We start from the raw sequence: 13,759 nt of genomic DNA, 5'->3' as shown, positions 1-13,759 counted from the left end.
GGTTGGGGATTATAAACTGGATGCCACCTGAGCTATATAGCAAGACCTTGTTTAAAAGGAGGAAGAGGAAGGAAGAAGGGAGAAGAAGGAAGAAGAAAATGAAAGAATAATAGTAATTAGTCATGGTTGTGTTTACTCTCTGTGTAGTTGTATTTAGTTCAGAAAATAAGATCCTTGAAATGCCACCCTTCCCTTTGGGTGTAATCTTGAGGTCATCTTGGGCCATAGACTATGAAGGACAGAATCAGCACTTAGTGGTCTGCTTGTCCTCTTGACTACCCCTGCCCCCTAGATCTGGGTGAGCAGTCCCCACAATGCCACTGGGTACTACACGGTCTATGGGGAGGAGACACTTCATGCTGACCACTTCAGTGCCCGGCTGAGCTTTGGAGACACCCAGACCATTTGGGCAAGGACTGGCTACCTTGGCTTCCTTCGCAGGACAGAGCTGACAGATGCCAGTGGAGGTAAGAACCCCTCGTTGAAGGGCTAGCCTCAGCACTGCAGGGGCTGGGGGTTTGGTTGCTGTAGCCTGTGGGCCTTGCCCCTAGGCTTGGGGAGCCCTGAGTGACCTCATATTGTCCCCCACCGGTGGTGACTTGTGTTGCTCGATGTGGGGTGAAGAGCAGGCTCCAGTAACACTTCTCTGGGTGGTACTGTCCCTCCTCCTGGTGCTGCCCTCACGGTCCACTCTTGACCTCTGCGGAGGAGATGCTGAGAGGGATGGCAGCTATTGGTCATGAGCTGTGAGGCTCCTCCCAAGTGATGTAGCCATCCAAGGAACTGCATTTTTTTTTTAATCAGCATGATGTGCTCTGCATGGTTCTAAAGTCATGTGTGGTACCCTTTCTACCCCAGTGAAGCCAAACTGTGATCATTTCCCAAAAGTCTGGCCCTCCACGCCTAACAGCTCAAGTCAGAACTTTTGTAGCCTATGGTCACTGCAACATTCTGTAGCTAAAAATGATTTTAAAATGTATTAGCATATACTGCTGTAACCGCTGAGGTTGTTGACCAATGCAGAGGTAAGACTGAGTTTTTGGCATCTCCACCAGCCCAGTTAGTCTCCCTGTGGCAAAGGACAACTGTGGCGCTCATACACAAAGGGCTGGCAGACTCACTGTGTGACTCGCTTCCTCAGCATGTACATACCCATGTTCACAGAGCGCCATGATGCACTGTATGTCGTTGGGTCTCTGGATGAAACGCTAGAACTGAGAGGCATGCGGTATCACCCCATCGACATAGAAACCTCCGTGATCCGTGCACACAGGAGCATCGCAGAGTGGTAAGAGCCGAGGGAGGGCTCTCCTGTGCTGTCCGTGAGCCCCACCCTGGGCTTGAGCACTGCACACAGGGCAGCACCGGGCACTGTTCTAGCATGAGCACAGGCCCACACAATTACAGCCCCTGGTGAGCTGGATTGTCCTGTCTTTCTCCCAGAGCTTAGGACCCAAGCTACCTATTCTACAATACATTTCTCTACAAACAGTACCAGAGAGTGCCTCTCCATCTTTTTCTTTTCCCGGTCAGGTTTAAATCACACAGTCGACTCCGGCATCCAGGTAAAACAGGAGACTGACACTGTTCCCATCCTGGAGCATTTCTAGTGTAAATTTTGTGGTTTTCTCATTTAAACCATGGATCTTTTCACCCTGTCGGGAGCTTGCCCTGGGACAAGCACAGCTCTCAACAGAAGTGGTTATTGTTCTTATCAAGAACATTGTAGCTGATATCCCTATAAGATAGAGTTAGCTGGGCCTTGAAGTTATGGTGCTAAGTAGCAGCACTGTGCTAATAGCATACGCGGGTGTCTTTGCTGCCTCTGGGATGTTTGTCAAGCGCTGCCTGCCGGTCTCCATGACTGTTTGTTCCCCTCCAGTGCCGTGTTCACCTGGACCAACCTGCTGGTTGTGGTGGTGGAGCTGGACGGGCTGGAGCAGGATGCCCTGGACCTGGTGGCCCTGGTGACCAACGTCGTGCTGGAGGAGCACTACCTTGTGGTGGGCGTGGTGGTCATCGTGGATCCCGGAGTGATCCCCATCAACTCTCGGGGCGAGAAGCAACGCATGCACCTGCGAGATGGCTTCCTGGCTGACCAGCTGGACCCCATCTATGTGGCCTACAATATGTGAGCCCGGCTGGACAGAGCGGGCTGTAGGAACCAGCAGAGGTGTGGGGCAAAGCTAGCTGCAGGGTTCCCGCCCTGGGGGGAGGGGTCTCACAGCTCCTCTCAGCAGTGTCCTGAATGTCACGTTAGAACATCCTCTGAACCAGCTAAACCAGTGTTTTGGATCTGCCAAGTGTACCTACCAAAACATAGGTGGAAGGGAAGGGAAGGGAAGGGAAGGCCTGGTGTTACACTGTGGCTGTTCTCCGCTATACTGCAAACTTGCACTTTTTTTAGGCTAAAAAAAATTATTCCTGATTTCTAAATATATAATTTCCTGATTATTTATTCCCACTTGTAATAACAAGCATATATGTAAAGTCTATGCTGGAGAGAACTTTTGAGCCAAGCCTGCCCAGGAAGGCGGATGGAAAGAGCCGCCCCATTCTCCATGCCCACAGCCTAGGCTCCACGCAGCCGCACAGCCTCCTTTGTCCAGTGTGATTACTGAAGCAGGTGTGCCTGCTCGTCTGTGTGTGTCGTCACTAATGCTCAGCAAGTGCCATTTTGGACTGTTTAGTTAGATCCTGTTTCAGAAAGATAAACCAGCATTTGATTTAAAATCACTTTTGTAGCCTGTAACATAGTGACGTTTAAGCTGCAAGTTCTCACGACATCACAGCATTCATCCTCTCACGAAGCACACCGTGGAGTTATTTTTATGAGCAGATCTGGACGCATGAGTGGCAGCCTACAGTCTTCTCATTGTGCTAGCCAGGCCTCTTACACAGCTGAGCCGCCATGGGAGTTTGTCTGTCTAGGGTGGACATAGCTGCAGCCTCTTGGCTTTGCATTTGAGTTATGTGCCTATAAAACTTGGCCAAACCATTTTTAGTTCATTTTATCCAAACTTGAAATCCAAGTGATCTAATATTGTACTTATGTCAGAAAAGAGAATGTAAAATCTTTTAGATACTTATAAGAGTTTGAAGTCAAGCATGAATCTAAGATTATTTTTATATAACTAATCAAAGATTAATGTTATCAAGTTGGTGGGGTTTAGGGACTTGGAAGGATGGAGACGTTTATGAATCATATCTACTTCACAGAGACAGCTAGATTTTTTTCTAGAGTTAGCCTGGACACGTGCTTCGGCGAGTCCAGCTGACTGGTTCTACTCTCGTGTCTCACGTCAGGAAACACGACGTGGCATAGCCCTGTTGCTCATGGTATCAAACTGTGGTGTAGTATGTTAAAACATACTGGAACTGTAATAATCCTGTTATAACTGTGTACAGACTCCATGTAACTTATTGGCCTCAGAGTCTAGTGGCAGACTGGTAGGGTTTGGGGTAGACGGCTGAGAAGGGACCCGAACTACCTACCCACTGTCTCAATGTTGTCATTTTATATCAGACAACACCTGTAAACTTTTGTACTGAAAACTCAGTGGCAGTAAGAACGTATCTGGTAAGTTAAGATTTTAAGAATCATATTAAAATGTTTTAAGGTTACTCTCTGGGAATTCTGTATATCACACTAATTTTTTTATATCATGTTAATAAAAGCTATTGACTTTGTTAATTCTGCATTTTGAAATGTGTGAAAGGGTTTTTAAAAGTTTCCCAAAATAGGATGTATTTTATTACTCATTATTTCTTTCAGAAGTATAAACACAATTATGCTTATCGTATGAAATCTAGATGACACACTTCTGTGTTAGAAAGGAAACTTAAAATCCCTACAGTCCTACTTACAAGTAATAGCAGCCTTAGGATTGCTAAGAACTCAGGGATTTTTAGCCTTTAAAACATTTTTTAAACAAAATTAGGACCATATACTTCTTTTATAATCCGCTTTTGTACTTAATAAATTACACAAACTTTTGCATCTGTTACATACATTCTTTACATGTCTTAATGATGACATTGTAAGTTGTGCAGGGCTGCATGCAGCCCTTCCTGGGCTGTTGGGCCAGCACCGCCTCCCTGCTGTGAGTCACCTCCCTGGTACCTACTTTGATTTCCACAGTGGCATGTCTGCCTTGCCTCAGCTCTGCCTGTAGCATGGGTAGGTCAGAGTTTGTGATGGCTGTGGTGCCTAGATAGCCATTACCCCACAGAAGGGCCACAGGGGAGAGAGGTCACAGCCCCAGCCACCAGCAGCACTGGTTACTACTCCTCTAACAGGGTCACCAGGCTGGGCAAGGGGCTCAACTCTCCTCTCCTGTTCTCCTCTTGGACACCTATGGTGAAAGGCTAGCACTTCCTCCCTGAGCTGCTCCTGGAGCAGATCTCGGGACTCCTGCAGAGGCCTGGCCACCTCAGAGCTTCTCCACAGAGAGGGCCAGGCTGAGAGTGCAGCTTCTCAGCAGGGTTGGCTCAGGAGCCTCTGGGACATGAAGCACTGCTCACCGGAGGGCTCGAGGTCCTGCCCACGCCCAACAAACACAGTGTCACTGGCAGGTGGATGATCTGTAGCAGGAGAACTTGCGTTGGCGTGAAATTCACGCTATGGCTCATGGGCAACAACCTCCTGTCAGTCACCACGTCTGCCTTCCTACAGGGCTTCAGGAGGCTTGGAAAGGCAGATGGCCTGACCGACCGTGTGTCAAACTGTGGCATGAGGCTGGGGACAAAAGGACATCAGGATCCCCTGTAGATAGCCCCCCTCCCCCGTCTTCTGTCTTGTTAGCTCAGGTATCCCAAAGTACCTACTATGTGCGTCCAGCCCAGTATACTACTCCTGGTCCTCAGTGTTCTCCTGTAAAAACTCAGTATTTTCCACAGCTTTGTGTGGTAGGCCCCTTGGCCTCCAGGAGGGCTAACCAGAAGGAGTAGGTGGCTGGGGCATGCCTTGGAAGGTGTACCAGTCTTCTGTCCTGTCCAGTCTACTTCCTATCTGACGCAGTGTGAGCTCCTCCACCATGTTCTTCCCTCCATGATGAACCACCCACCTGTCAGTGATACTGTATTTGCTGGAAATGGGCAGGGCTCTAGGTCCTGCCCTTTAGTGAGCTTAGCTCTGAGAGCATGAGCTAAGCAAATATTTATTCCTCTTTAGTTAAGTTAGGAATTCTGTCACAGTGGCAAGGAAGCTAACATGTGACCCAGCCAGGCCAGGCCAGCAAGAGTCACATCCTACTCTCTAGTCAGGGTGAGTCTGGTTCTGTGCAGCCTTTGAACCTTGTAGAGCCTCCGGCAGTTCTAGCTGTCTCTCACCTACCCTTGGGCTCTGCCTGAGGGCGGGCTGAGGTCTGGGCAGTCTTTCTTTAGGGACTTTTAGTCCTTGTTCCTGTCTCATAAGTGCTTTATATTTATTTCTTCTTCAGTGGTGATGGAGAATTTTCACAAGGTTTTTATTTTATGCGAGGGCATTGTTCAGTTGACTTAATGAACTTCTAAGTCTCTTCTCTTAAAAACAAAACAAAACAAAATAGAGATGGGTAACGGTAATTTAGAATTCTCCTAGAACGAATTTTTAATATTTGCAATGCGGTTTTTATTTAAATGTAACTTGGATTATTTGAAACGTTGCTATTTGAATATGCAAGTTAGAAAGCCTCGAGTCCAGCTTCCCACAGTCCTCGACTCTCAGCCTCACCAAGGGTTAAGCAGGCCCTAGGCACCAGCAGGTCAGACATGGCTCCCAGCAGCTAAAGGACACACCTCAGAGACCCTTCATTCCCCATCAGGAATCCCATTCCCATGGAATCTCAACTTCCACGGCCACTCACATTATGGACAGCAGAGGGAGCAAAGAAGATACAACTAACTAGAAAAAGACTCGGCCATTCCCTCCTCTGTCCGAATCCTCCAGGAACAAAGCTATCATCCTGAAAGGAGAAGTCTGCGAGCAGAATTTTGATTCTCCGTCTTGAGTTAGAATGTCCATACTTAGTTTGTGAGATCTAATTGTTTCCCCAGTTAAAACTGTTGGCGTTGAATATTTACTTTGTAACGAATCACTGCACACTGTGGAAGAAGAGACTTAAGTGTGGCTGTGCTCCTCTGAGCTGGGGGAGGGTGTAGGCGATCAGTCTGTCTACTTTCTGGAGCATCATTTACGCAGGCAGATGGCAAGCAGGTGTAAGGATGAGCAGCCTCTTTGGGTGGCAGCGGATCTAGCTGTGGGTCTGTAGATGTATGGGAAGCATACATCTAAGAAAGCTGACTGACGGAAGTACCGTTGGTAGTCTGCCTTGATTCTTACAGGTGACCCTTCTACAGGGGCATGGTGGTCAGTAACACGTGTTTTATCCACAGAGCGTTGATCTCATCCCCTAAGTGACCCTTACCAACAGTTCCCGGGACCAGTCAGCTCACAGGAATGCCTAGCCTAGCAGAAATCATGATGCGCTAACTTAAAGCAGCCCCTGGGAAGGGGGTTGGAGTTTCATTCCCAAAGCAAAGCAAGCTTCCTAAGTAGTTACATGTGTCTAGAGAGCCCAGCTCCTTGGAGCCCACCACGAGCCTTTGCTGTGTCTCTTCTTGTGACCCTCATTCTGTTGCAGGAACAGCTCAGCTACTTTTTGTTTTGTTTTGTTTTGTTTTGGTCTCACTCATGTTCAAAGAACTCATGGCAGGCTGTGGTCACCATGGCGACGAAGGCCATGAACTCCTGGAAGTCACACTCCCCATCCCCATCTTCATCCAGCGTCTCCATCACTTTGTCCACCACTTCCTGCTCCTTGATTTCCTAAGAGAGAAAAAGAGAGAGCGGGGGTGATCTTTCTAGATATAAGACGGAGCCGTCAGAGTGCTATTAAAAGTACCAGGCCGATTGATTTGCGTCAGAAACAGTCCCGATTCAGGAAATGAGACATCCTGACAGCCTTCTGTGCGCAGGGACAGTCAGCCACAGGGACGTGGAGAGCAAGCAGTCTGTTCTCCTCTTTCCTTTGGTCTGGTGCGACCTGGATTACTTCAGAACAGGGGAAAGATGAAGAAGTAACAGACAGCCTGGGCCAGTGACGTGAGAGAAATGAACTCCCGCTCCTGAGCGTCTGTGTTTGGGAGCCTCGTGGATCCTAGCATTTACTAAAATGACACTTGTGGGTGGTGTGTCAGAGCTGCTGTTTGTTCTTTTTCTTCATGAGTAACTTCCTAAGTGTCATCGGCTTTTTCCCTGACAGTTCTGATGCCAGAGCCAGGTGAATGGTAAGGCTGTTCCTACCAACTGATGCACAAAGCATGTGAACAGTCCAGCTCCTAAAGGATGCCCCAGCAGTTGCAGGCCCCAAAACACCCGTGAGAAGAGTACAGGCTCTGAGCTTAGGTTTTCATGACAGACTGTTTCAGTTAACACCTCCCCCCACCTCCCTGACAGGAGAGCACTGTGGGCAAGCCAACTGCTTCAAAGATTCCCATGTAAAAGATGGTGATTCCCAGGGGCTCACTGGGGCTTTTAAACATCTCCCAAATGATAGGTGGGGGCAGTGTAGTTCTCCCAGTTGCAACACAGGTGCTTTGATTTCGAACCTACATGGCCTCCAGAGGCTGATATGTAGGAGACTTGGTGCTAATCTGTGGCATCACAGGGAGATGATAGAACCTTTGGAGGCAGGCAGAGTGGGAGGAAGCTGCATCACTGAGCCATGCCCCTTCCTTTGTTTCTTTGTCCTCACTGGGGTGGTCTGCCTCAAAGGCCCCCAAACAGTGGAGCCTGATTAGCTGAAATTAGGAGCCAAAATAAATCTTTCCTGCCTGGCTGTGGTGGCGCACACCTCTAATCCCAGCACTCAGGAGGCAGAGGCAGGTGGATCTCTGACTTCGAGGCCAGTCTGCTCTACAGAGTGAGTTCCAGGACAGCCAGGGCTTTGCAGAGAAACCCTGTATTAGAAAACAAAAACCAACCAAATAAGTCAATAAGCCTTCTCTCCTTCAAGTTGATTTTCTCCAGTGCTTTTGTTGAACCAGGCCAGCAAACATGCACGATATTTTGATATCGTACATGAGTTATCAGTTATAGATGTGCCGTTACTGGCTAATTTTTTCCTGTTATAAAATCATAGGTGTAGCAAATATCTTAAACTGTTATCAACTGGGATTTCACTAAATGTGAAGAGCCTGACCCGCCCACCTCATCCCGGTGTAGTCCTCTTGAAAGATGAAGAGATTCAGACTCTTCTGTTAAGTCAAAAGGCAGAGTGCATGGGACTATAACTGCCTCTGCATACGGAGTTCCTGTCACCCGATATCTGAATGCCTGAGGAGTTAATCCCCAAATCCCATTGGAAATTTTCTCCAGAAGCCCACAAGCCCACTGCCTTTCTACACATCAATTAATTTGCCTACATGGGAGAAAGGACAACCTCAGCCAGACATCCAGTCAACGTGCCCAGTTAACTTGGAGTGTGGTTTCCTGTTACCATGTGACATGGCTGTGCCCAAGTTACACCCAGGCTTGGCACTTGATCCAACACTGACTGGTTTTCCTCTGTGACCCAAGGGCGCTCTCGGTGGCAGGGCACATTCATTGTATGCCACCAGCATTTCCATATTGTTCAAGGCGTGCTGTGAGCCTTGGTTTAGGGGACCAAGGGAGCACTGGGTGGCAGTTGGATCACAGTTCACCTCCACGGGAGCACTTGGTTTGTAGGCAGTAGAAACGAGAATAAGCTGATTCAAGGGCAGAGGAGACAGTGGGTAAGGAAGTGAGTGTTTTTACTACCAGAATATTAAGTGCCCAAAGATGAGCAGCTTGCCAGGAACTCTTCTGCAACTCCCTAAGTGGACTCCAAACTAAACTTAGGCCCTGATGTCATATGCTCTTGGGAGCCCTTCCTCGCCTCGGGCAAGTATTCACTCGTGGGCATGCTAGGTTGGGTGCTTTGTGAGGCCCTGTATCTCAAATATTGAATTATTGAGTGATCATTAAATGTTTATTTAATTTCTGATATTTCTTTGTAGGAAATACCAGACAGCTAGACAAAGCAAAAAGATTTCTTCCCCTCCCGAAACTTCTCATGCTTTGAAAAAAAGTGTCTGTGTGTCTGTGTGTGTGTGTGTGTGTGTGTGTACATGCCTACGTATATTCACACCATGGTACACACATGGAATTGGTCTTGCCGTGTAGATCCCAGCAGTCAAACTCAGCTCATCAGGCTTGGTGGCAGGTGCATTTACCTGCTAAGCGTTCTCACCGGCCTTGTTCTGTTTCGAGAGATGTTATCCCTGTATGGCCCAGGCTGGCTTCCTGCTTCCACCTTTGAAGTACAAGGACTATAGATGCGTGCTGACGTATCCTAAGTGTCACTTGTGAGTGGCTTACTGTTCTCTTCTGCTGCCCTTACCCATGGATCCTTAGATTCAAGGGACAGAAACAGCCCCTCTGAGCTCATACTCCGAGGGCTTAGCCATTCAAACGAATATCCAGAAGCAACTCAGGGTATCCAGAGACAGGAACAGACATAAGGACCATTTCTAGTGCAGCTCAGAGATGGTCTCATACGGCTTACCTCCAGGAAGTGAGAGAGCTCGTTGTTCATGAGCTCCTTCAGTTCTGATTTCTTCAGCTTGTGCTTGTCGCCCTCTCGCCCAGAGTACTGGTGGAAGACATCAATGAGGGCAACCATGGCCTTCTCCAGCTCGGACATCCCGGGAGCTGCAGAGGAAGGATACGTTTTCATGTTTTCTACCCTGTTCTTTGATACGTTGTTCTCAGGCCTCAGCTCAGATGAGGGGTAAAGAGGCCTACCAGGGAGAGGCTGGGATCCACGCTGACCAGGGTTCGTCCTCTTTTGCCCAGGCCCACCCTGTCCCTTCTATGTCCCCACGGGCCACAGAGCAAAGTTTCCAAGACCATTGGCTTCTGGTTGGGTTTGGCCAATGAGAAACTAGCAAAGATGCTAACACAAAGCATTAGGGAATGTCTTCCTGGTGGCTACCACCAATCCCAGAGGTCTCCAGGATATACCATCAGCTGATGGATTTAAGAAAGACACTAAGATGACTAGTAACAAGTAAATATCTACCTGTACACACACACACACACACACACACATATGAGTATCAGTGAACAATTTTTAAAATGCAGTAAACAGCATCCTCATACAGCAATAATATCAGGGGTTAGGAGGAAAAATGCAGGTACTTCCAAAAGATTCTGAGGAACAAGATTAAGAATGTTCTGGCTAGTTTTATATCAGCTTGACACAAGCTAAAGTCCTTTCTCAGAGACAGGAACCTCAATTAAGAAAAATGCCCTCATAAGATCCAGCTCTAGGGCATTTTCTTCAGTAGTGATCCATGAGGGAGGGCTGAGCCCATTGTGGGTGGTGCCATCCCTGGGCTGGTGGTCCTGGGTTCTATAAGAAAGCAGGCTGAGCAAGCCAGTAAGCAGCATCCCTCCATGGCCTCTGCATCATCAGCTCCTGCCCTCGGGATCCTGCCCTGCTTGAGTTCCTGTCCTGAATCCCTATGATGATGATCTGTGATGGAAGCCAAAGCTGAATGGCCCTTCCTCCCCAACTTGCTTTTTGGTTATGGTGTTCATCTTAGTAATAAAAACCCTAACAAAGAGCTTATTTTCATTTGAATTAATATATTAGTTTAAGATGTTTAAATAAAAATATGAGTGAGGTTTTTTTGGGGGGGGGATGGGGGACAAACCAAAAAAATAAAAAATAAATAAAGACTGTAAAATTCCTGTACCAAGTTTTTGAAAACTACCAGTGAAGTGACCTTGCAGAAACACATACTCCAAGGTCATATGGTTCTCCTGGCATCCTGACAGGGAGACGGAGGCCCAGCCCCGAGTTCTGTGCTTGCTTCATTGGCCTGGCCTCAGAGTACAGTAGCTTCTTTGTGAACAGGCATGCATGCCTAAGAGAAGCAAACAGCCTTTGCAGTGGGCACCTGATGCCACAGCCACAGCCCGGGGATTTGGGGAGGGCCACTAGATTATCTGAGGGACTTCATTAACATTAAGCCATTAAGGGTGGCTCTGGGATCATTTTAGAACCAGCCTCTTAGGCAGAGACACTCGGCAGCTCCTAGCCTCGAGTTCTGATCCTTAAACCAGAACCTGCACTGTCATAATTAAACAAAGGTTCAAAAGTCATTTCCAGGTTGAACATGTTACATTTTAGAATACAACTTTCATAGCTTTTTACATTTTTATTAAGGATCTCCCAAAAGAAACGAAGGTTTTTGTCCTGTATTGGCTCTCTGGTTCTTTGGTTTGTTCATGTTTTCCAAAGACACCTGAAGTACCTCATATAAGGAGAACAACCCAGATAGACAAAATGGAATATTCTCTCTTAGTCTCTTAACTTGAGTTTTTAGTTACTGTTGGTCTTTTAGCTAAAAGAAAATCCCATGTGTCTGGGTGTTTTGCCTATAGGTATGTCTCTGTAGCGTGCATGCCTGGTGCCTGCCCGCAGAGGCCAGAAGAAGGTGTTAGATCACTGGGAACTGGAATTACAGTCAGTAATTCCATGTGGATGCTGGGCTGAGCCATCTTAACAGCCCCGGTTACTGTTTTTGTTTGTCTGTTTTTTATGAAAGAAAATATGTTTAGTCCCATGGGGAGGGGAGGGAGGAGAGGGGCCGGGAGGACAGGCACAGAATTATCTGCCCTTTTTTTCCTTTTTAGATTGAGATGGGGTCTCACTGTCCCCAGATTCTCTTCTAAATAATGATCTCCTTGTCTCTACTCTCCCAAGGGTTGGCTCATACCCAGCACAGTTATTGATTTAAAAACAAAGTCTTCAGAGACTCTGTGTCATACTGATACTGCTCAAAGTCCTAACAGCTGGGGGAGGGAGAGCTAAATGATCTTTTTGTGGATAAGGACTAAGACTTAAAAATAAATAGTGAAACACCATATCCCATAGGCTAAAAAACAAAACAAAAACTCCATAAAATTTTATTTTTTCATAACTATATTAAAAATTCAAAAATCTCCCTATTCTTTCAACTAAGGAAGCATTGGTTTGTTGTCTGCCTTCTAAGACAAACGGATTAGTCTTTATAAAGAAACACAGGGCTAGAGCTTCTTGGGATGGCACTGCCTGTAAGGTGAGGGGTCCCCACAGAGACCGCCCTTCCCTAGGAGGGATGACAGGAAAGTCAGGAGCCACCCCCAAACCTTCATTTCTCTGTCCCAATTCATAATGATTTGAAAAGATTCAACTGCTTTGGATTTTTCTTTTTTGAGCAGTGTCTGGAGATGTAGCTCTTGGCGTTTCGAATAGGAAAACTGGAAAAGCTCACAGGGGTGCTCCAGGGACCCCGGGAAAAGTTGCCATGAAGAAAGGGGAGCTGCGGTTGGAGATTTGGGGTAACCCTATTCCAGGCAAGGAAATCCTTCCCTTAGGACTCAGAGAAGAAGCACTGTGCGCATCTCCGAAAACACCGGTAGTCATTCTGAAGCTCTAACCATGACCTAAGGTTTCCCTGGCTTAATGAAAACAAAACCAAAGACAATCCCCCGCTGTAACATAGACGCTGCATAGTCAGTGTCAACCGAAGTCACAAGGAAACAGTAAGGGCAGCCTAATCAGCAGCTCTGAAATGCCACCAAACGTCCCCAAAGGTCTCTTAAAAAAATTCTTAAAGCTCAGTTCCCATTCTATCCCTGTCACCCCTCACCCTCTGAGGAAAGAAAAAAGCAGGTTTTCTCTTGGGTCCTGTCAGTGGCTTTCTCACCTCCTGGTCACCTTTGCTGCTGGAGTCCTCTCTGGCTTCAGTGTCCGAGTAACAGGAGTGTAGACAGAACAGCTTCTTATTCTTCCTCCAGAGAGAACTGGGTGTGGGCTTGGCGCAGTCCACTGCAGGCTGAGGCTGCCAATGGGGGCCAAGGGTAGGGAGGAGTTAGACACCCAGGCCTGCATACAGGGCCCCATTGAGTGGTACCCTGGGGATCCACTGGGCAGCCACAACTGGACTTGATCTAGAAAGAATACGGGTCTGTTGGGTAGGAAGTGTAGAGTCAGCTTCTCTGTACCTTTTAAATGTATTACATGAATATTGGCCCAGTTCCAAAGGCAAGGCTGGGGTTGGGAAGAGGAGAGAGACAACGTGGGTGAATTGATTTAAACAGCAGGTCTGCAGCCAAGAACTGGAAACTTCTCATGCTGAGTGCTGGAGACTGTGTGGCCCTGACTGGCTTCTAAGGAGGCCTCTTGAACATCTTGCTTGTCTGCCAGCTTCCTGGTCCCCTCCTGCAGGTATGCCAGGCTGGGGCTGGTGATGCTGGGTAGTGTTTACCCCCAGACTCCTCTTTGAGCCCTGTATTCTCAGGGACCAGCATGCAGTAAGTTAGTTACATACTTAGTACTTGTTGCGCCTAGGGAAAGACCTGCCAGCTCTTGTCTTGGGGCTCTCTCTCCCTACCCTGGTCAAAGGTTATGAGTTGTCAGAGCCAGAAATGCCTGTCCTGTGCTGTGCTCTTTTTGCATCGGAAAGAAATGTTGCACCTCTTGTTAAGGCACAAAATGACCCCAGGAAGCAGTCTTGTGTTCCTAACTGCCTATCTTCAGCAACACTACACCTGAGCTTCAAATGGCATCAATTGTGCGCTCTTGCCCAGAAATGAGCAGTTGGGCTGGATAGATGGCTCAGAGGTTAAGAGCACTGGCTGCTTTTCAGAGGTCCTGAGTTCAATTCCCAGCAACCACATGGTGGCTCACAATCATCTATAATG

At 47.6% G+C, this 13,759-nt stretch overlaps 2 protein-coding genes across 4 annotated transcripts in view; one reads left to right on the top strand and one right to left on the bottom strand.

Annotated features, from left to right (window-relative positions):
* Nucleotides 1–3,979, top strand: part of Dip2a (DIP2 acetate--CoA ligase A) — a 79,420-nt gene extending 75,441 nt beyond the window's left edge. For 2 of the 3 annotated variants that reach the window (XM_021174591.3, XM_029482676.2), the window contains 3 exons: nucleotides 293–467; nucleotides 1,165–1,288; nucleotides 1,883–3,978. In XM_021174591.3, coding sequence (XP_021030250.1) covers nucleotides 293–467; nucleotides 1,165–1,288; nucleotides 1,883–2,135 — 552 coding nt within the window. In that variant the 3' untranslated portion in view covers nucleotides 2,136–3,978. Of the gene's footprint in view, nucleotides 1–292; nucleotides 468–1,164; nucleotides 1,289–1,882 lie in introns of all 3 variants that reach the window. The other variant, XM_029482677.2, reaches the window with a different exon arrangement.
* Nucleotides 3,980–5,516: 1,537 nt separating this feature from the next.
* Nucleotides 5,517–12,880, bottom strand: S100b (S100 calcium binding protein B). Its single transcript, XM_021175126.3, has 3 exons — nucleotides 12,763–12,880; nucleotides 9,570–9,715; nucleotides 5,517–6,808 (listed from the first exon to the last, which is right to left on the bottom strand). Exons 2-3 carry the CDS (start codon nucleotides 9,705–9,707, stop codon nucleotides 6,668–6,670), a joined length of 279 nt encoding a protein of 92 aa, XP_021030785.1. The 5' UTR covers nucleotides 9,708–9,715; nucleotides 12,763–12,880; the 3' UTR covers nucleotides 5,517–6,667.
* Nucleotides 12,881–13,759: the final 879 nt, after the last annotated feature.

This window comes from Mus caroli, unplaced genomic scaffold (assembly GCF_978045245.1).
Source record: "Mus caroli unplaced genomic scaffold, Mus_caroli_1 scaffold_9, whole genome shotgun sequence".
In the NCBI taxonomy this organism is placed as follows: domain Eukaryota; kingdom Metazoa; phylum Chordata; class Mammalia; order Rodentia; family Muridae; genus Mus; species Mus caroli.
The sequence above is the reverse complement of the archived record's forward strand: the minus strand, read 5'-3'. Positions and strand labels throughout refer to the sequence as shown.

Coding starts and splice junctions, on each gene's coding strand:
- S100b (XM_021175126.3), bottom strand. CDS start 9,707: ATGTCCGAGCTGGAGAAGGCCATGGTTGCCCTCATTGATGTCTTCCAC. Junction 6,809..9,569: donor AGCTCTCTCACTTCCTGGAG/GTAAGCCGTATG, acceptor TTTCTCTCTTAG/GAAATCAAGGAGCAGGAAGT.